The 23,345-nt window shown below is 45.8% G+C and overlaps 1 protein-coding gene across 1 annotated transcript in view; it reads right to left on the bottom strand.

Moving 5' to 3' along the window:
• LOC137342733 (exostosin-1-like) overlaps positions 1–19,073 on the bottom strand; it is a 221,555-nt gene extending 202,482 nt beyond the window's left edge. Inside the window, exon 1 of the mRNA XM_068006891.1 lies at positions 17,557–19,073. Within this exon, the coding sequence (XP_067862992.1) occupies positions 17,557–18,500 (944 nt within the window). The 5' untranslated portion in view covers positions 18,501–19,073. The remainder of the gene's footprint in view (positions 1–17,556) is intronic.
• Between the last annotated feature and the right edge of the window lie 4,272 nt (positions 19,074–23,345).

Here is a 23,345-nt window from a genome sequence, read left to right as displayed (position 1 = left end):
GGCAACCATACGTTTATAGTGAGTTCTAAAGTGCACTGAATGGAATAGGTCAGATGAGTGACTGTTATACAAAGCTCGAATCAACACATGCTCAAAACTAGTCACTCCTACAAGCACAGAATGGAGTACAAGAATCATCTTTCATTTTAGAATCTTTTTATCGATTGGTTCAGTGGGCCAGACACTGACCTTTTACCTCTGGAGCTCGAGTACAAATCCAGCCTAGAATCCCAATCTTCTCTGCTGACTGTCAGGGTCCGGTGTGAGGTGAGTTTGAACAGTTTTAATCCAAACCACCTAAAACTCAATATTAAATTCACACTAAATTGTCTTGGAAAGGCTGGTGCAACAAATGGAAAAATGCCACACTCGGGTAGTAGGGGGCACTCTCAAGAGATTGGGCTGAGGCACAAATGCTTGGGCAGTGCAGAGGGAGTTTTACTCTGTATCTAACCCATGCTGTACCTGTCCTGGGAGTGTTTGATGGGACAGTGTAGAGGGAGCTTTACTCTGTATCTAACCCATGCTGCACCTGTCCTGGGAGTGTTTGATGGGACAGTGTAGAGGGAGTTTTACTCTGTATCTAACCCATGCTGTACCTGTCCTGGGAGTGTTTGATGGGACAGTGTAGAGGGTGCTTTACTCTGTATCTAACCTATGCTGCACCTGTCCTGGGAGTGTTTGATGGGGCAGCGTAGTGGGAGCTTTACTCTGCATCCAACCCATGCTGTACCTGATCTAGGCGTGCTTGATGGGACAGTGCACAGGGATCCTTAGTCTGTATCTAGAGATAGGCAATAAATATTGCCTTGTCCGTGTTGCCCATATTCCGTGAACAAATTAAAAGGTAGTTAAAATCCAGGATCTAGGAAAACAAAAAGGTGACAGCCCAGTGATCTGCCCAATTCACTACACTGATAATTATGTACAGCTAACAAGAAATATTTTCAAAAGTACCTATTTAAAAACCCTAGTCTACAGCCCACTTAATAGCTTCTAGATACAGAACCATTTGTTACCTCATTGTAAAACCCATTTGGACTTGATGGACCCTTTACAGAACAAAGCAAGCAAGTAAACAAGGTTGTAATTAATATATTAGCATATTAATACCTTCCTGGCTCACCACCAACAGTTTGTCTATGCCAGCCTCCCAATGCTGTGGAGAATTCAGCCAGACTCAGTTTAGCATCAAAGAAAATGGCAAATTTCCTCTACAGAAAAAGGTATTAAAATATACAGGCATTCTTGTGATTAGAATTGTGGCCAAAACTCCCTGACCATCACACGATCATCATTAATTTTTATTACAGAGATGGGATTTGCGTCTTCCTTTTATTTAGTTGCCCTGCCCCCTTTTCCAATATAAAACACTTGCAAATAGAGTTGTGGCCAGTTTATGCTTGTAGATATCTACTTTGTGTACCCAGGGCTCTTAAAGCAGAATAGATTTTATTTTTGTTTCTACGATTAAAAGATTTATATCTATTCTCCATTCCCCAGTCCGCTGGCTAGTTTTCCAACGCGCTCTAGAAGTATATTCAATATCCACCTCTCCCGACTGCAACTTCCCACTGGTAACAGGACAACAGCAGCAACCTGTTTTGGACATAGTGCCCTCCCTTTTAATTGTATTTTTATTTCTCCCCCCCCCCCCCCCCCCAATCTGCTTTATGTTCTCCTCAGCACCAACCTCCGTTCCTCCTGCATTAGAGAGCAGCCAGATCTTCCTGGTCAAAATCTATCCCACAACCAACATCACCAAAACAGATTATCTGGTCATTATCACAGTGCTGTTTGTGGGAGCTTGCTGTGTGTTTCCTACATTACAAAAGTGACTACACTTCAAAAGCACTTAATTGGCTGTGAAGCCCTTTGGGACGTCCTGAGGTCATGAAAGGCGCTGTATAAATGCAAGTCTTTCTTTCTTTCCACCCTTCTGTCAGTTCTGTTATTGACGTACGTGGTCCATGTTACCAGTTGCTGTTGACTTGTTCACTTCTCCTCATTGCTTTCTTGTGACAACTTGGCAGAATTTAGAACCATGGAAGTCTATAGCACAGAAGGAGGCTATTTGGCGGCTATCGTGTCTGTGCAGGCTCTTTGCCAGAGCAATCCGAAACTAATCCTACTGCCCTACACTTAGCCTTGTATCTTCCTCTGCTTCAGACACTTATCCAATTTCACCCTCAAACACCTCCCAACGTCAACCACCGTTCATCGACCCAGAGTAGAGGCAAAGCAGCCTGCTCTGGGCCTCGGCCTGGGTTGTTCAAATATCTTCCAGGGGACGTTTGAGAGAAGTCAGGGAATCACACATCCAAACTGAGCACGACTATCTGAATAAAACCCAACAATGCAACAAATAGGTTTGCTGCAATAGAAATCTACTGCAAGAAGAATAGATTCTATTTTCGCACAAAAAAAATACCACACGTAAAACAGGCCAGAACAGAGTGGGATGACACTTTTGAAGGTCAGTGCTTTGGATCATATCTTTGACGCACCGAATTCTAATGTTCAGTGCATTTTAACAAAGTTAGGATTGTTTTCTTTGGGAAAAAAATGTCCATTTCTCTCAGAGAAACACTCTACAGTGCTTCACACACAGTGGATTACCTTGGCATGCAGGCGCTGTTGTTATTGTAAGAAAATGGGACAGTTAATTCACACAATTCTTGATTACACAAACAGCCATCAGAGGAACAACCAGTTAATCTGCTTTGGTGGCACTGGTTAAGGGAGGAAAGTTGCCCAAGGGTGGCGGGAAAACTCCCTGCTTTTTCTCTGAATAGTGGCATGGAATCTTCAATGAATCTTCAACAGAACAGGCGGGCGAGGCCTCAGTTTAACACTTCCCTTGGTGTTGCATTCAAGTATTAGCCTAGATTAGGTGCTTAAGTCTCAAGAATGGAGCTTGAACCCACAACCTTCTGATGTAGAGGGGACGGTGCTAACAACTGAGCCAAGATGGGATTCGAGATGGACGACAAACGAATCTTTTGTTGGATGAGGGACCAATGTTGGCTCTGGAATTAAGAAGGCCATCAACAAAAACCAATCAAATTGTTCACTTGGACAAAACTCCAAAAAGATGATTTTAAGTCAGAGGGAAATCAGGCAGAATGCTTTCTCCCAAAAGGATAATGCAGTGATGAAATAAGCTGATGCAGACATTATAAATAGTATCAAAAAACACTTGGATGCATTAGTGATGAGAAGGGATTGAGGGAAATGGTGAGAAAGTGAGATGATGGGGTGGAGTGTTCACAAAGGGATAATAGGCCAGAAAGCCAAACCATCCTCTTCCGAAACACTCTTATGCTCTTGAAAGTGAAAAGAGAAAGAAGGAATACTTTTCAAACTATTTGGGTTTGATGTGCCTTTCAATCGGCAAATCTTTCTCCCGTGTTAATATTCCTCTGCTTCCTCCAATTCCACATCCAGTACCCACAGGGGAGGTTGAGCTTGTAGGCAGCCAGTAAGCTACGTCATAATGGACCAGTGAGCAGTGGATGAGAGTCACAACAGGTGTCGCTCCTTTTGATTGACCATCCCCCCCCCCCCCCCCCGTGTCCTGTCCGCCCCATGTAGGAACGTGTGCACGCCCTGTGGTGACTAATCCTCCATTTGCCCTTCTTGCACCTGATGAGGAAGTGCTCATTCTCCAATCAGCACATCCCTGATAAACCACGCATTCGTTGCAGTGTGTGTCTGATATTTATTGGTGCAATGCAGAGTGAAGCTCTGTCTACTCTATCCCAGTAACGTGCCTCAGCCCCCAACCTCAAGAGCACACCAGACTGCACCAGTGTGATAGCTTTCCCATTCTCACAGCACATAGTTTCTTGGAGTAAGATTGCAGTTGTTCTGCGTTATTGGGTGGCCTACATTTGAACTCCAATGCCAGAGGTGAGGTCTCACCCACTGTGTTCGATTGTAACACCATCTGAGACAGTCATATTAGCCAATGCCCACCAGTAAATCTCCAAGGATTCATCTAACAATTCATCACTTTTCAGCATTTAGTTATAAAACTAGGCAAAACGCAGTCAGCAACATGAACATCGAGACAAAAGCAAAATATTGCGGATGCTGGAAATCTGAAATAAAAACAGAAAATGCTGGAAACGCTCAGCAAGTGAGGCAGCATCTGCGGAGAAAAAAAAAAGAATTAACCTTTCAGATCCTGAAACAATTATCTCTGTTTCTTTCTCCACAGATGCTGCCTGACTTGCTGAGCTTTTCCAGCATTTTCTGATTTTACGAACATCAAGACTTTGGGTCACATGGACACAGTTGGGTACTTCATTACTGGACAATAACCAGATAGAGAGAAACTATTTCCTCTGGTGGGAGAGTCCAGAACAAGGGGGCATAACTTTAAAATTAGAGCTAGGCCGTTCAGGGGTGATGTCAGGAAGCATTTCTTCACACAAAGGGGAGTGGAAATCTGGAACTCTCTCCCCTAAAAAGCTGTTGAGGCTGGGGGTCAATTGAAAATTTCAAAACTAGAGATAGATAGATTTTTGTTAGGCGAGGGTATTAAGGGTTACGGAATCAAGGCAGTAGATGGAGTAGCAAGAGTGCAACCCACTGAGCTACGGCTGACATTATTCCTTGATTACCTTAGTTCCTCTTCTACTCTTTTCAATCTTCGCTGTGTCCTGCACTCTGGGCCTTGGCCCTTCACCTGGGGTTTTTCCCCCAAATAAAAAAAAACTAGATGATGTGATGTTTTCACATGGATTTGTTGTTCAATAAAATTCTTCTCACGGAAAAAAAAACAATTAAATCACTAACTGGTTCTTTTAGTATTACCTCGTAGGCTCCTGATAACACAACATCTCTGAGCTGGAACTCAGAGTACAAGCGGGCAGGTGCATTAACTGTCACAGCAGGGTGCACAGAGACAGATATTGGATTGTTTTCAGATGCTGGTTCCAATCAGCTGAGAGATCAGTTGCCTCTCTGCCCTGTTAGCAATGGAAGTACCACGCTGTCAAGCTACATGTTAAGGGCACTAATGCCAACCCATCTGTACCCCGAGCAGATTCCAATCAATTCAGCCGGCTGCGGGCATCATGTACACTCCACTGCCCCAACCACATTAACTCGTTCAATAACTCATTCGCTCTCGATCCCATCTGTACACCTGCAGTGACACTTCTTGGGCAGACATGGTCATCATCGGGAACACCCAGTACAATTAAAGATTGGAAGAATGTTTTGACATGCATAACACTAGGGTGAAGTTACATGTTATAAGTTGGTCACTGGTGGTGGGACCAATCTAAGGGATGAGTTAAGAGTATCGCAATGAAGAAGTGTATTGGCTTAAAAGGACAGTTTCTCCTATTTGGTATCAGCACCGATACAAAAAGAGAGAAAGAACGAACTTTTATTTCTATGGCGCCTTTCACGCCCTCAGGACGTCTCAAAACGCTTTACAGCCAATAAAGTACTTTTGAAGTGTAGTCACTGTTGTAATGTAGGAAACAGGGGAGGAAGGAAGGCAGCAATAATTGGCACTACACAACTGGACTGGTGAATTACAGAAAAGGCTGCTGGAATCTCTGTCACGTTTAGTGTATTAATACCAACACACTATGGGAAACCACACTTACGTCCGATATATTAACTTCCTGTGTGATATGCTTCAATGCCTTGAATTGTTTCCACCATTACCAGTAATGGCGACAGACCTGCAACAACCTGCTCACTGCCTAGTGCAAACATGTTTTTTCTTGGTTAACTTTTTTTTCACCTGCGTCGTCATACTCAGTTGTAAATGCTGTTCCATTTAGGTGTCAGCCGTGGCTCAGTGGGTAGCACTCTTACCTCCGAGTCAGAAAGTTGTGGGTTCAAGCTCTGCTCCAGAAGCTGGAACACAAAATCTAGGTGGACCACCGAGGGAGTGCTGACACTATTTCGAAGAACAGCAGGGGAGTTCTCCCCAGTGTCCTGGCCAATATTTATCCCTCAACCAACCAACATCACCAATAACATATTACCTAGTCATTATCACATTGCTGTGTGTGGGACCTTGCTGTGTGCAAATTGACTGCTGCGTTTCCTACTTTACAACACTGACTACACTTCAAAAAGTACTTAGTTGGCTATGAAATGTTTTGGGACGTCATGAAGGGTGCTATAAAAATTCAAGTCTTCCTTTCTTATGATCACCAGAGAGGAGCCGGTGTCTGATATGTATGAATCCTCTGCCCCTCACACACAGTTAGCTGGTGCCAGCTCAAGAGCTGTTCAAGGCACTGCAATGGACCCAAGGGGCGGAAAAATGAGGCAGGAACCCAAACGTGACCACTAGCGGGGAGAGGAAACTATCCAGTGACCTCCTGCTGAAGAATATAATGCGGGTGGATATCAGGTGAGGACAAGAACAGGCTGGACAGTGGTCACTCTCCATCCCCCAGTCAAACACCCTGCCAACATTCACTGTCCAAGTTCACCCACTAAGAATGCTCAATTGGCCCGTGGGACAGTCTCTTCAGGAGGGGAGGAGAGAAAAATGGGGAAACACAAGGATTGATGTTGCAATGATGTCACTGCTTTATGAATCACATCATTGGGCCCTTCAGCTTGAGTAGAATGGGCCTATACTCTCTCTAGTTTAGAAGAATGAGAGGTGATCTCATTGAAACATAAGGTTCTGAGAGGGCTTGACAGGGTAGATGCTGAGAGTTTGTTTCCCATGGCTGGAGAGTCTAGAACTAGAGGGCATAGTCGCAGGATAAGGGGTCGGCCATTTAAGACTGAGATGAGGAGGAATTTCTTCATGCAGAGGGTTGTGAATCTTTGGAATTCTCTACCCCAGAGGGCTGTGGGTGCTCAGTCATTGAGTATATTCAAGGCTGAGATCGATAGATTTTTGGAATCTAAGGGAATCAAGGGATATGGGGATCGGGCGGGAAAGTGGAGTTGAGGTCAAAGATCTGCCATGATCTTACTGAAAGGCGGAGCAGGCTCGAGGAGCCGAATGGCCTACTCCTGCTCCTATTTATGTTCTTATGTTGTTACATTCAAATCTACTCAAATGGTACCGTACAGATTGTACTGACATGGCCATGTCCATTTCACCCGTCTGTTGGGCAACAGTAAGTGCTACACTACATACTGTACCTGTCCTGAATCATGCCGAATGCAGCATTACTGCCACAGTCTGAGAAATGGGCTTAGTTCTAGTTTCGGTCTCGTCTTTTGGGCCTTGTGTTTCAATCTTATTTTATTTCTAGTCTTCGGGTGTAATTAAGCCCTAGTTTTAGTCTAATTTGTTTTGTTCCTAAATGTTTGTTTTGTTTCAGTATTAATCTCCAAGTTGTGCGACACATTTTCTATGGCCTATTCCCATTTCAATGAAATTCAGAAATGGGTAAAACAGGGGAGAAAAATGTAAAGCTGCTTTCCTAACTTTTATTGTAGTCATTTCAGAATTCCGCCCCCCCCCCCAAAATGCACACTTCAAAAATTTGTTGGTTTGTTTCTCACACAACTCAGAGAGACACGAGGAATGTTGCGGATTAATAAACTGCCGCTTGAATGAAGAGAAACTTTATTCATCTGTATCGATTTTCAACATCTGTTCCAAAAGTTATTTAATGCTGGAAATCACCTGAATTTTCGCCTCGTCTCCTCATCTTGGATTTTGGTCTTATTTCTGTTCCGTGCTTCACAAGAAATCTCACTCCGATTTTGTTTGTTGCCGAAGATATAATAAATTTTGCTCAATTGCTTTTTTTTCCTCTTTGCTTTAGTCAACTGTAAGGCAGTTTCACCACTTCTCTCCCGCTTGTGGAAACACTAACTTCCACCACACGCTCAGGTGTGCTGTTGCTTGGCAACCTGTGACAACTAGGAGAAGACTGCTGACCGGGGTAATAGAATCCGACTTTTAAGTTTCCCCGCGGGTGCCCTTCGGAGATTGGATTTTAGAGGGACTTCCATTTTCTGCGTTTTCCACATACCACTGCGTTCAACTGAACAATACAGCTCAGCGATCAGAGTACAATCAAAATGGCTGGCTGGACAAGGGGATGTGCCAGCGATGGATTAGGGGTTGCCAACTCTGGTTGGATGTATTCCCGGAGGTTTCACCACTTGACCACCCGCCTCCAACCGCCCCACCCAGTCAAACAGCCTTACCCCACCCCGCCCGGCCATCTCCAATATTTTATAATAGCTAACCACAAGCTTTAAAGAAAACGAAAAGGTTTTTTACAAAAATGTCTGATTTTTCTCCCGGGTTTGCTCACAGTAGCGCCTGGGAGATTAATCTTTAATTTCTGGAGACTCCAGGACAATCCTGGAGGGTTGGCAACCCTGGCAAAGGAGCCTGCCTTCAATCTCCCTTCAGATACGCTGCTAGAATTAGATGAAGCGGGGTGAGGGGAGGCTCGTATGGAGCACAAACGCCAGCATAAACCAGATGGGCCAAATGGCTCTAAAACGTGCTGTAGGCTCTGTGTAATTCCCTGAAATCTTTCTTGGTGGCCGGGTTCCCCCCCCAACATCTTTGGAGGCCCAGTAGGGAGCAGGGGCCACCGCTATACCTGGAGAGAAGCCATATGGGGGAGGAAGAAGAGAAATATATCCAATGGGGCTAGCCATCCCTACCCACAGCTCCAGTGAGCGAGAGTGTCTGCCTGGTATCACCGTTCCCAGAGTGCGGCCTATCTCCACTTCTCGGCCAAACTCCCAGCCTCACCAACACCCAAGGCAGCAATTCCAGCTGCCCTTCCCAGCAGTAAGTGAGTGATGGTCCTTTCCCAACAGTCTCCAATAGTAACAGCACCTTAATATAATAAATACAGTCACTTGGATAATCATAATGTAACAATATGTGAATATAATGAAAGAAACAGCAAGCTCCCAGTGTTTGCCAATAGTGTGTATGCATATATCTTTATACTAATATATAAATATATATCCACACACACACACACACACACACACACACACACATATACAGAGCCCCAGGAGCTTGCTGTCATAATAATAAATATAAATGTGTGTCTATGACATCGATTCACCTCCCCTGCTCTTCTTCAAGACAGTGCCGTGGGATCTTTTACATCCACCTGAGAGGGCAGATGGGGCCTCGGTTTACCATCTCATCCAAAATACAGCACCGTCCGACAGTGCAGCACTCCCTCAGTACTGCAATGGGAACGTCAGTCTAGATTATGTGCTTAAGTCTCTGGAGTGGGATTTGAACCCACAACCTTCTGACTCAGAAAGCGAGAGTGCGCCCCACTGAGCCACAGTGCAGCTTCCACACAGTGCCTTCTAGTTTGACTCAGTAGAGTGGAACTTGAGCCTCCTTCTATGACACTGAGAGTTAGTGATTGCACTGTACTTCTTCATCAAGAGTACCACCATGGCCAGAATGGCCTCCTCTTCCTCACGCTGTCCCAATAGAAGGATAACTGCTACCCTTGAAAAGCAGCTCGGAAACCTTCATGCAACATTTCATGAGCGCACATGGCCAAAACTTGAATTAATTCACATCAAATAAACGTTTTAGGTCAAAAAAAAAATCACTTACATGTGACAAATAGCTTTTCCCCAAACTGTGATGATCCCCCTGTTAAGCAAGGCTTGTTGGGGGGTGTTCGGAATAAAGCAGAGCCCGACTTTTTATTATTAAGAGGTCATAGAATGGTACAGCACAGAAGGCGGCTATTTGGCCCATCATGCCTGTGCCGGCTCTTTGAAAGATGTGTGTGAAGAACCAAAGACTGACAAGTGGAAAGATTGAAAGGAGAAAAAATGAAGCAGCAATGGCTAGGTGGCACCAAGTTTAGGTTTTAACGGCTGTAGGAGGCAGAAAAAACTGGGGGCAATGAAGTCACCTCACAATGTTCATGGGACAGGACGAGTTAGCATAGGAGACAGTGCAATCGGCCTTGATTTCAACACACAATCATCCTCAACGCCCTCTAATTGCAAGGTTTCCTCTAACTGTCATGCACTACAGCTTGAACAGACGATGGGGCTTAGAAAGCAGCCAGCATAACGATATACAGCTTCTCAAATGAATGAACGAAGCTCTAGTAGTCCATTAGCCAAAGCCATCGTGTTACAAATAGGATTATCACATAGCCCATGTTCAAAAACAGTTTCAGCCTCAGACAATCAAGATGCACTGCACAGTTCAAAGGAAAGACCACAAAGTTCAGAGAAGTCAGAAGCATAAAAAGTATTTCTGTCACACGGATCAATTGATGGAAGCACCATGGTCCCGTGTACTTAATGCCAATCGTACATGACAGGTAAGCAATAAACTCAAATTACATCAGGGCAGAGTATCCACCATGGGCAAAGGTTATTGGATTGCCCGCTGAATTAGGTAACCACTAGCCAGATCTCAAGTGCTGCTAACATTTATAATAAATGTATATAGACAGATATAAGAAAAAAGAAGCAATTTCTGGAAGTCCAAAATAAAAACAAAAAGAGGCTAGAAATGAACATTAGATCATTCAGCAACTGACAGGCGAGACACAGAGAGAGAGAGAAAGAGAGAGAGAGCGCGCGAGAGAGAGAAGATAGAGAGAAAGAGAAAAAAAGAGTGCTTACATTTATGAGCCACCTTACATGTCATTAGGGCACCCAAAGTGTTTCACAGCCAATGAATTAACTTGTAGTGTAGTCACTGCTATTTAGGTAAACGCAGCAGCCAATTTGCATACAGCAAGGTCCCACGTACAAAAGTGAGATAAATAACCAGTTAACCTGTTTCTTTTATGTTGTTGGTTGAGGGATAAATATTGGCTAGAACACCAGGGAGAACGGCACCATCGCATCAGCCTGGATTATGTGCTCAAGACCTGGAGTGGGGCTTGAACCCATGACCTTCTCACCCAGAGTCAAAAATACTCCCATGAAGCCAAGCTGAAAACAAGATAGTTTGACATTTGAATGGACCCTCGATCAGAACCCCAGACTCCTGATAAAAGGAGTCACTCAAAACATTAACTATGTGGTCAATTTTCGGATGGCCGAGGGGGTGCGATCGTGGTGGGGGGGGGGGGCTCCTAAAATTGGGGATTCCCGGAGCGGGTCCGGAGCCCGGCTCCAACCCGCCCACTTCCGGGTTCCCCAATGACGCGAATCGGTGCGCGCGCAGCCCCCGCATGCGGGACTCCCATCGGTAATCAAAGCCGGCGGGATCCCACTTAAGATCATTATCTGGGTACTTGAGGTCGTTTACAGACCTCATTAGTTGGAGATTTTAGGAGGATTTGGATTTTGGACTACCCAGAGCACGTTTCCCATGCTGGGGGAAACACTCCCTGTTTAAACAGACGTGTTGCAGCCAGCGGCAGCTGCAAAGGTCCATTTAACAGGTGCGGGGTAAACCCTCATTCATTGCAGCAGGTCACTCTGTCACCTCAGACAATGTTTTGCCTGTCACACCGTTGTCTCCACACTCCAAATTATTAATTCTTACCCTAAACTCTGCTGTCCAAACACATTTACCTACTTTGTGGACCCCCTCACACTCACACTGTCAGGATTGGGGGGGGGGGGGTCCATTGCTGCATTCATCATTCCATTGGAGGACGAGCAACATCACCAGCCTCGCCAGGCATGCCGTCCACCTCCGCCACGTGGAGCTACACAACACAGTGCTGCACAACAGGCACCTGCACAAAGTAGTCGTGCAACTACACATACACCCACTGTAGGGTGAGCCAATGGGTGGCATCAAGGGTGTTCATGGAGAACCTCATGAAAGGGCATTATTGCACAAGCCAGTCAAGAATGGCCAAGACGTGGCAGGAGTGGTGACAATATAATATGTAATGTGAGTTGATCAGAAATCAAATATAAGTAAAAACCATGACAAACTCTCAAACACCCTTGTGCATCCCCTTCATGCTCACGACACGTTTGCCTTACGCTTCCTACCGCACATACGTGATGCATGCCCTGTGGCTGCAGCACAGGTAGTGGCATTTGGGGTGAGGCTGACCGTGAAAGAGATGCACGAGAGGGTGAGAGTATGAGATAGAGCCATGAGATTGTGTGAGGATTGGGTTGAGTGGTAGTGGTGGGATGAGTACTGCAAGGTGAGTAAGTGCAGGTAAGATGAGGATGAGCTTTGAGTGGGTGTGAGGAGTGATGTGATAGAGTAGTGTTGGCAGTGCAGATGGAGATGTGGGGTGGGGGCGGTGATGTGGCAGACAGAGTGTAGGGGAATGAGTAAGTGTACTCACTTCGGCTGACCTACTTAGGTGATTGAAGTGCCTCCTGCACTGTACGCAGGTGCGTGATATGTTGGTGGTGCTGGTGACCTCCTCTGCCACCTCGAGCCAGGCCTTCGTGGTGGCAAAGGCAGGCCACATCCTCCCGTCCGCCGGGGAGAAGATCTCTGTCTCCCACTCCTCCTCACCCCATCCAATAGGACCTGGAGTGAGGCATCATTAAACCTGGGAGCAGCCTTCCCCCTGGGCTGCTCCATGCTGTAATTTTGGCTGTTTGCTGCAGCATCAGTCAGTGGAGGACTGCCCCTTTAAATAGGGCTCCTCCAGCTGACAGCCTATGATGCGGGTGCGCAGTCCGCCCGCAGCGCAGCTTTCCAGTGCGAAACCGGAAGCCAAGGTAAGTGGCTTCAATTTACTTACGATCGCGTGGGGAACCCACCGATTTTACTGGGCGGGTTACCCACACGCCCAGTCGACCCCCCGCTGGCAGCCCACCTCCCTCCTAATATCGGGCCCTATTTCTCGCTTTCATTAATGCTGACTATGGGGCGGGAGGGGGAAAGATTTCCTTTATTACAATTTGTATTAAAATTTGTTTTTGGGACCTTTCATTAGAAATAGTAATGGCAGCAAGTTTTTCTGCAGTGTTCACAATGTCACTAACTTAGCATCCACAGGAAATTTCCCCCTACGTCAGTATCAAAAAGGGAGCATCTGAAAATATTTAATTACCAGCTAAATTACCATTGAATAAATACTGATATTGTACTGGGTTGGCAATACAACAACTTGCACTTAAATAGCTAAGCTATGGGTGCAATATATCAAACCCAGTATCTGAATCCACTCTGCAACACAATCAGGGCCAGTCACAGACACAGGCAGCAGCATATTACAGAGCTGCTTCAACACGGCTTGTGACACAGAATTCCACATTTCAACCGCCCTCTGTGTAAAGAGAGTTTTCAAACTCCCCTTTAATTCTTCTTGTGATTATCTTATAATAATTTGTGGCCTCTCGTTAGCGTCTCACCAACCAGTGGAAACGATCCGTCAGCAGTGGCCCTATCACAACCCTTCGTAGCCTTGAAGGCGTCAATCAGGTCATCTTTTAACCTGCTCAGTTCTAGTGAAACGTCCCCAAATTCTCATGTCACTCTTCAGGACCGTAACCTCTCGTCCCTGGTAACATCCCAATGAATCGATGCTGCACCTTTTCCATTGCTTTTATATCCTTCCTGGAATGGAGTGCCCAATACTGTCAGGCCTGGATATTCAAGTGCGCCTGAATGGTGAGGCTCGAGGAGCCCCCGATAATCGAGCCTCATTTCAATGGAGCTGGCGTGGCTCGAATAGCCAGCTGGCGAAGAGGAGACCAAGACTGGGCCGCTGCTAGCGTCACAGCGGCCCTCAAGTAAGTGATGGCTGGGGATCGGGGGTTAGGAGGCCAGGGGTCGGGGGGAGGAGGAGGAGGATCGCAAGCCAGAAGATAGGAGGTGGGGGGGGAGGGGGAGGGGGAGGGGGGAGACCAGAGACCAGGTCTGGGGGAATGTCGGCCCACATTCTCTAAATGTGGATTTGGGAGGAGGAGCACTCCTGCTCCTCCCCGCTCCACATTCAGGTAAGTATATTTTAAAAACTTACCTTGTAAGACGTCCCAAGGTCCAGTTTTACTGAGTGCTCAGGACAAACCAATCTTGCAGTGGGGGCCTCAAACAGGCATTGGACCCCTTATTTGCATGTACAAAGGGCCCACCGCCTGCTGGAGCTCTGGACGCCTATTTTGTCCCTGTACCAATATGGCGGACAGTGCACTACTGGTAGGAAATGTGCACGCCCTCCCTGCCCACCATATTGGGGGCTTAGCAGGCCGTGCGTGGCAGAATTTATAGGCCTAATACTCTAACTGAGATCTTGTACTGGTTCAACATTACCTCCTTGCTTTGTATTCTTTGTCTCTTGGTACAAAACATTCTGTTTTTCTTTTTCTGATCTTATCTACTTGTTATGCCACCTTTACTGACCTGAATATCTGCACACCAAATTTCCTCTACTCTGTTTTAAAATCACCTGTGTTTACGTTGGACAATGGACATCCGATTTCCCAACTCCAACCCCAACAGCAATCCTGCATAATCTACATGCTGCAAAACAACAATTTAGAGATTAATTTCAATAACTTCCATGGAGTCACAACAAGCTGATAAAACAATGGTGTGTACTGATATGTAAACATGTCCCTGTAATTAACAAATGGTGAATAATTATAGAGTCAAAAAGGAAACTGTGGGCTGACTGTTTTCGCTCTGACATTCTTGGGTATCAAAAAAAAATTACAGGTATGGTCATGGTACCACAGAACAAAACGCTTAAAGTGATTGTTATTTCGTAGCATGTGACACTGTTTAACCCCCCAGTCACTATCATTGACATTAGTGAGCAATAGTGTTTGACAAGTGCTTTCAATTGTGCCCTTGAGTGATGTATATTAACATTCTGTAAATTGTGCATGATAGATTGCTGCCTGTTTTAGCACCAAGCAGAACAGGTGAAGCTCCGCCAATACTTAGCAGGGTAAATGCACCAGCTGGTGTGAAATTGACTCATACATAGGAACAGGAGGAGGCCATTCAGCCCCTCGAGCCTCTTCTGCCATTCAGTTAGATCATGGCTGATCTGTATCTTAACTCCATCTACCCGCCTTGGTTCCCATATCCCTTAATACCCTTGCCTAGCAAAAATCTATCCATCTCAGTATTGAACATTTCAATTGACCCCTCCCAGCCTCTACAGCTTTTTGGGGGAGAGAGTTCCAGATTTCCACCACTCTTTATGTGAAGAAATGCTTCTGACATCACCCCTGAACAGCCCAGCCCTGATTTTAAGGTTTATGCCCCCTTGTTCTGGACTTCCCCCACCAGAGAAAATAGTTTCTATCTACCCTATCAAATCCTTTAATCATCTTAAATACCTCAATTAGATCACCTCATAATCTTTCATACACAAGGGAATATAAGCCTAGTCTACGCAACCTGTCCTCATAATTTAACCCTTTTAGCCCCGGTATCGATCTGGTGAATACAGACCAGGAAGGGGCCATGTTCCATTCCCAAGACGAGCTGTGAAGTGTTGGCCGATCTCGGTCCCAGCAGTGGTAGATGTACTACAATTGCCCCGGAGGCGAGGGAAAGAAAAGAGAGGGAAAGAAAAGAAAAGGAAACAAACCCTCTCAGGACCAAGCTTAACTGTAGTGTCCAACACCATTAAATACCCGGTCAATGTTTACCGCCTAAAAAATGGCCACTTTGGTTAGATGCCAGATGGCCGTTGGCCCCATGCAACCATAACCCACCGTGAGTCGGCACCTACTGAGGAGGGGAGAAAATTGGAGGGGAATAAAATGCCACAAATAAAGCAAAGTAGTTACAAAGTAAGCATCCCCTGACTAATACTTGCTGTTAAAGTACCTCACACTCAGAATAAGTTTTGACCTTAATCAGCAGCAGGAGTGCTGCTACAAACAAGGCTGATTAACAGCTGATGGATTTTGATCTCAAGTTTTTCTGAGATTGCATTAGTTACATTCAGGCAGATGTAGATTGCACACAGGTCAATGATCCAGACCTAATAATTCCTTTGAAACGTGACTGTTTCAGTGGAGCAGATCATTTCGATCCTACGACAGTCATTTTAGATACCTGTAGTGGAACGCTAATGTCGGGGCAGCAGGGAAGCCCTGTATGAGTGAGTGGTGCTTTAAAGCCATTGACGCAACTCATTCATCAGAGGGCAGCAATAAATATTGATAGAACTAGCCTTAATAACAACACTGTTCGATTATAAAAGGGAAGATCATTTGAATGTTGATACTGGGTGCCTTGACAAGTGATATCTTGGAGGATACTTAAAGTCGATAAGCTGATCGATAAAGCAGCTCTTGTCCACGACTCCACACACACTATACCACATCAGAACCTCATGGATTAACCCAGTGACTAGATAGACCAATGATAAATTTAGCACTAGATCTGGAATGAGATGAGTGCAGCAAGAAATACTACCCAATGGCCTACAACAAAACGTTCGAAGGTACAGGACCATTTTGATCAGAAACTTCCATTCTTTTCAATGGTAATGAACATCTACGGATTACTTTAGACAAAAGGGTGTCAAAACCATTGAGGCATTGGGTCCTTCAACTAAACTCCTGCTTTTGACTCTCATGTCCACTGTATATGTGCAAAATAATCCATGCATGAGGCAAACACCCTCCCCCCAAAATTCCATCCCAACAGAAAAAAACACTCAGGTCCCTTGTGTAAGAGGAGGGTCTACATTGCAGGTTCTATCCATCAAAGGTCTCACCCTCCTGTTGGTTGGTGTCCACAAACCCATTTTTCTCTCCGTTCAATCAGAACATTCCTATCAGCTGTTACTCTCCTCTTCTCAGATCAGATTGAAATGGCCTTTCGGTCTCCTGTTTCCGGTCCTGGTTCAGCTGCTGATTTTAAATCTCTTCTCTTTGTATCTATCCTGCTGGCCGGTCCCTGATTTGAAATCGCCTCTGTATCTGGAGAGGGCGCCTGGAATTAAGTCGTGTCAGGAGGGAGAGTTGCCATTGAGGTATCTCAGCACTGGATGCAGAATGCAGCAGAGCAGGAGCTGACAGGAGAATGCACGGGTATTCTGCTCCTACTGGCTCCACCATCATTGGCAAACTAGGGGGAAAACCTGAGGGACAATACAGCTTGGGTATAAGCAACCCCTCTACCTAAAATCCCATACCGGGACACGAAGTTGTTGTCTTATGAGAGCATACATGGCAATTTATAACTAATCACTGCACAAAATGCCTACGTTTTAATATATTTTGATGCTATAACAGGTCTATCAGATCCTAAGACCTCTCAGCCTTGAGAGAGGCTTCACCTTACTCAAACTATCACAGCCCAACTAGAAATATTGAAATACTCATTTAAAATGTGAGCAAGCACCTGCTATTCACCCCCCCCCATGAATATTCCATAACAAACCAGGAAAACATAAAACTTCAGCAAACCCTTGGACTATTTTTGGAAAACTTATAAGTCACGATTACACTGGTGCATAATCATCCCAATTCTGATGTGGTCATGACCTTGAGAGAGTCTGGCCAGGATTACCAGTGCTCAAAGTCTGGACATCCCAAAACACACAATGCCATGTATCAGCAAAATCACAGTGACTGAAAACCCTTTGCCACAAATATCAAAAGTTTATTTGGAAGGAAGTTTTAAAAACACAGAATGTCAAAACAAGTTAGAAGATGCAATGAAGGGTGACCACTTACCTCTCATACTCTTGGTTGTCTCTGTCACAGCGGCCATCTTTGTGCTTTTCCCAGTCTTTCCCATGCTTGCAAGTGGTCAGTGAGATAATATCCTTCCCATTGTGGATGTGGTGTAAGGCATTTCTGGTATCTGACCCAATTCCAGTCAAGTACCTCTTGCCTTTGAAGACCAACAGGTACTTTCTCCTGGGTGGGACATTATTGTAGAGGAGCCAGCCTTTCTCTCCACCCTTCTGAGGATGCTCTCTTGAAAACAAAGGGATGGAGACATCAAAATGTGGCCTGTAACGCTCCATGTAAAAGCTTGCTTTGGCCACCATGGCCTGACCAATGTCAAAGCCCAAATCCTCAGTATAGTCAGGCCATGTTCCCGAGTAGAGATTGAATATCAGATGGTTCCTACCGTTATTCCACATGGGAAAACTCTGGATTTTGCCATCGACATTGTGAATGTATTGCAAGGAAAGCTGATCCCGATCCAAAGTGTCTATACCCATGACAAATAAACAGGCCTGGTGTGGATCGGGAGTGTAATACCTGGACTCTTGGATGGAGGCGAGAATTTTTTGGTAACTTTCAGAAACTTTATCCCCTTTGGACTGGGGGTAGATGTAAACGCCGAAGCCTCGTTTCTCGCACAGAGACAGGTCAAAACAGGTCTCCATCCGACACCTGCTGTCCTTGTACACGTTCGCCCTGTTCTCCCTCTTGATCTTCGGAGACTCCCGCAGCCTAACATCCACTTCGCTTCCTCCGGGCTGGTCCACAAAACTTTTCAGCGTCGCCTCGTCGTCCCACGCCGGCCATCTCCTCGCCATCACCATCTCCTCGCTCTGCCTCCGTGCCAAGAACTTCAGCTGCCGGATCTGCGCTCCCCCGAAGTAGAAAAGCAAGAGCCAGCAAGCGCAGAATGCGATCAGGATATATTTCTTCCTGGCCTGCATGTGTCCGGGACCATTCGCTCTCCTCGGGAGGAAGATGCTGATGGGGAGAAGGTTGCAGGAGGTGTCACCTGGAACCGATGGTGGTGGGAGAGCAGAGCCGAGCCCGACACCCCCGATCTCAAGCGCTTCCAGATCCCAGCACTGCAAGAAGATGCATCCTCCCGATTCCAAAGCAAGGGCAGGTGTGGACCGACAGTAGCCCAGCCTGGCATGGGGGAGACGGGGACATCTGCTGCGATTTTGGCTGCCCCCCGTGGCTGGAGCTGAGCAGCCTTCGATGGAGTCAGGAGCTTCTTTTAAGGGAAGAAGAAGAAGATGCTGCTGCTGCTGGAAGCGCCGGCTGGGGGTCGCCGAGTGCCGCTTCTCCGCTGCTGCAGGGTCTGTCTGGAAGGAGCGGTGCCTCCCTGAGGCTGGGGCCGGGGCTGGGAGCTGCTGAGCCGGGGCTGGGTGCGGTAGCGGCTCCGGCAGGGACTCACTACCGGATTGTGTCCATGTCGCTGATACTCAGGTGTAACCGTGTCCAAACATTCCATTTCCGAACCTTGGCTACACCAACATTCCAACCAGGCCACGCCCCTCCCCTCCCCGATTGGGCAATCCGTGCCCCGATCAAAGTCCCGCCCACCCCGGCTCGGGCACCGATTGGCCCACGCCGCTGTCCATCAGCAGCCGGCGCCCCGCCCCGTTGATGCCGATTTGTGAATCGGCGGCCGAAGCCCCGCCCCTCTGTTGCGTCTCCTTCCCCGGGTCCGGACGTGTTGATTTTTTTTCCCCCCAACGTCAGGTGTAAATAAAAATGGGCAGGAATTTTATTTAAAGCCTCGTCCCGGGCGGGCGGAGCGGCTCCCGGAGGGACTGCCATCTCCGCGCGATTGTGCATTATCGGTCTGACAGGCTGCAGAGGCAGCAACGCTGAATTTATATTTTTGGAACAAAGAAATGTTTAAAGAGCACGAGCATCGAATTTGTGGCCTGCTAGTCCGAAATTCCTGCTTTAACTTGCAACAGTTTTTTAAAATGTAAAACAGATCAAATGCACAGCAGGTTGATTAGTGTCCGAGCCTCGTCCCTGATGAAGGGGCTTCTAACCTCAAACCTTTCAGCTCCTGATTGACCTGCTGTGCATTTATGTTTTTACCTTGTGATAGAAATTTTATCCAGGAGCAAAATATTTACTTCGCTTTTTGAGAGGAACTGGCCTCAAATTTTAAATACTCATCCTTGTTTTCAAATCCCTCCCTATCTCTGTAACCTCCTCCAGCCCTACAACCCTCCGAGATCTCTGCACTCCTCCAATTCTGGCCTCTTGTGCATCCCTGTTTTCCTTCGTCCCACCATTGGCGGCCGTGCCTTCAGCTGTCTAGGCCCTAAGCTCTGGAATTCCCTCCCTAAACCTCTCTGCCTCTCTACCTCTCTCTCCTCCTTTAAGACGCTCCCTAAAACCTAACTCTTTGACCAAGCTTTTGATCACCTGTCCTAATATCTCCTTATGTGGCTCAGTGTCAAAATTTGTCTGATAATCGCGCCTGTGAAGCGCCTTGGGACATTTTACTACATTAAAGGTGCTGTATAAATGGAAGTTGTAGTTGTGTAAAGCAAACAATCAATTCACCCGCTATTTTTAAAGACTCAGAGCTCCCTCGTGGCCTCAGGAGAGTGAGTCGCAGCTAGGGGCCGCACGCAGTATAGTGCAAACTGTTCTCTGCAGCTACTGGTCTCAATCCAATAGTGTAGTGTAACCACACCTGAAATTTATTGATGTTCGATCCAAAAAATAAGCATGCATCATTTGAAGTGTGTTACGTGAAGCACTATTTTGTAATGTGCATGAACACACAATTTACTGTCTGCCATAAGTACTTAAGTGCTTTCTGATGTTAGGAAGCACTTCTTCACACAAAGGGGAGTGGAAATCTGGAACTCTCTTCCCCCCCAAAAGCTGTTGAGGCTGGAGGTCAATTGAAAATTTCAAAAGTGAGATTGATGGATTTTCGTTAGGTAAGGGTATTAATGGTTACGGAAACAAGGCAGGTAAATGGAGTTAAGATACAGATCAGCCATGATCTAATTGAAATGTTGGAACACGCTCAAGGGGTTGAATGGCCTCCTCCTGTTGTTATGTTCCTAGTGCATCCAAAACTCTGCTGCCCGTATGCTCTCTCGGACCAAGTCTCGCTCACCCATCACCCCTGTGCTCTCTGACCTACAATGACTCCCATGCCTCAAATTTAAAACTCTCATCCTTGCATTTAAATTTCTTCATGGCCTCGCCCCTCCCTCTGGAACCTCTTTGACCCCTACAACTTTCCAATCCCTGAACTCTCCGTTCCTCCGACTTTGGCCTCTTATGTATCCCCCCTCCCTTCACCCCACCATTGGTGGCTGTGCCTTCAGCCGCCTGCGCTCTGGAATTCCCTCCCTAAACTCCTACGCCTCTCCGTCACCTTCTTTTCCTTTCAGGCCATTCCTGAAAATGCACTCCTAATATCGCCTTATTTAGCTTGGCATCCTTTTGTTTCTGATTGTGCCTCTGTCTACTTGAAGCATTTTTCTATGTTTAAGGTGTTATATAAATGCAAGTTGTTGATAACAGTTATAAATGCTGGAAATGTGCAGCAGGTCAGTTGCCATTTGAAAGAGTAAAGACAGGTTAATGTTTCTGGTGTAAACTTTTCATCCAAAAAGTTCCAATGAAGGGTTCAGCAGAACGTGAACCTCCCTTTTCTCTCTCAGACCTGCTTTGTGTCGCTACAATTTTCTGATTTTATTTCAGATCTCCAGTGTTCACAGTTTATCTTTTTATCTCTGGAAATAATGTTAATCCTGCACCAGCAATCTAGTGAGTGCCAAGGATAGGCAGCTGAAACATTTGGCAAATGCACCACAATCTCTGCTCTGCTGTGTGAGCTCATGTATAAGTAAGTGTGCATAAATTCACATGTGTAAGAGAGAACAAATGTGCTTGCTGTTGTTTCCATGTGAGGGTACTCGTGGGTTTGCACAACTGTACAAACAAGTGTGTACAAGGTTCCATGCCTGTGTGCACATGTCTGCACGTGCCCCTGGACTCTAGAAATGTTGCAATGTCGCAGTTTATACAGAGACACATCGAAACAGCTATTGCTACTGCTGCCCATCTGAGAATTGTAACTCTCCTTGTCTCCTACCCAGGTCGGAAAGAAAGAACTTGCATTTAGATAGTGCCTTTGATGGCCTCAGGATGCCCCAAGGTGCTTCACAGTTAATGAATTACTCTTGAAGTCTAGTCGTTTGTTATCTTGGCAAATATGAAAGCCAAATTGCACACAGAAAGGTGCCACAAAGAGCAATGAGATATATGACCAGATATTGTATTTTAATGATATTGGTTGAAGGATAAATGTTAAAAGAAAGAAAGAACTTGCATTTATATAGTGCCTTTCATGACCTCATGAAATCCCAAAGAGCTTTACAGCCAATTAAGTACTTTTGAAGTGTAGTCACTGTTGTAATGTAGGAAACACGGCAGCCAATTTGTGCACAGCAAGGTCCCACAAACAGCAATGTGATAATGACCAGATAATCTGTTTTAGTGATGTTGGTTGAGGGATAAATATCAGCCAGGACACCGAGGAGAGCTCCCCTGCTCTTCTTCGAATAGTGCCATGGGATCTTTTAGGCCACTTGAGAGGGCACACTCAGTTTAACGTCTCATCCGAAAGACGGCACCTCCGACAGTGCAGCACTACAATAATCAGTAATACAACGAAGTATCAGCCTGGATTATGTGCTCAATTCCACAAATGGGTCTCAAACCCATGACCACCTGCCTCAGGAGAGAGGGCAAAAGAGTGCAAAATGTCTCCACGTCTGGGGGTTACCTCACTGGTTTCCAACATCCGGAATGGAAAAGGGTAGTGATATATTGGAGAATGTTCAGAGAAGATTGATGAGAAACTTCCAGGATTTAAGACTCCATTCACCTTACTGTAGCATCAGTATAAAGCGGTTTAATCTTGCACTGAGCTGAAGTTGTATAAATCCTTGTCTCTCTATCTCTCTAAGGGAGAGAGTGAGAACAAGGTGCTATATTGGGAACAGAGAGAGAGGCTTGATTGACTGCAAGGAGAAGCAAGCTCTTTGCAGGGTGCAGTCATTCTCTGCTCCAGAGTTAGGTCATGCAGTGACTCTCGATTTACATTACAGACCCAAAGATGCGAGACTCTACATTGATTTTAATGCCCCAAAAATCAGAAGCGAAACGAACCACTGACCTCTGCAGTTGATCCTCTGACCTGCGATCTCGTCAAGTCAGCAGCTACACCGAGAAGAGTTTGTCCGGACACCGGGATTCATGGCAAAATGCAATGTCGCCCTTTCACCTTTATCACTTGGGTTGGGATCAGAGAACAAGTTGTGCAGACTGTAAAATTTAACAACAGCGTTTGCAGTTTTAGATGAATTTACTAAGTTGTGCCCCTCGGGGAAGGGAGTGGGTGAGGAGTCCAAGGGCAAAGGTCAGAAGAAGAAAGCATTACAGAGGGAAAAGAGATTCAGGGATAGAGTGTTTATTATGATAAAGCAGCTGAGGTGTTAGGAAAAGATGCAGTAAACTATCAATAATGGAGTAACTGATGCACATCATTGCGATATTGGAAAGCTAAAGTGTTTTACAGTAATAGGAGGGGACTGGGAAATGTGGGACTGGAACTCGAGAATTGTACGGAATGAGCAGGTGATTTGATTGGTCCAAACGCGAGAATGGATGGGAAGCTCCCTCAATAACTTCATGAATAAATGTACTGACCAGTTGGCTTTCTTTGTCACAGACTCTTAGAGTCTTTATTCCTCTTAATTCATGTGCAT

This window comes from Heptranchias perlo, chromosome 26 (genome assembly GCF_035084215.1).
Source record: "Heptranchias perlo isolate sHepPer1 chromosome 26, sHepPer1.hap1, whole genome shotgun sequence".
Classification (NCBI taxonomy): domain Eukaryota; kingdom Metazoa; phylum Chordata; class Chondrichthyes; order Hexanchiformes; family Hexanchidae; genus Heptranchias; species Heptranchias perlo.
Note: the sequence above shows the minus strand (reverse complement) of the source record. Positions and strands in the feature narration are given on the sequence as shown.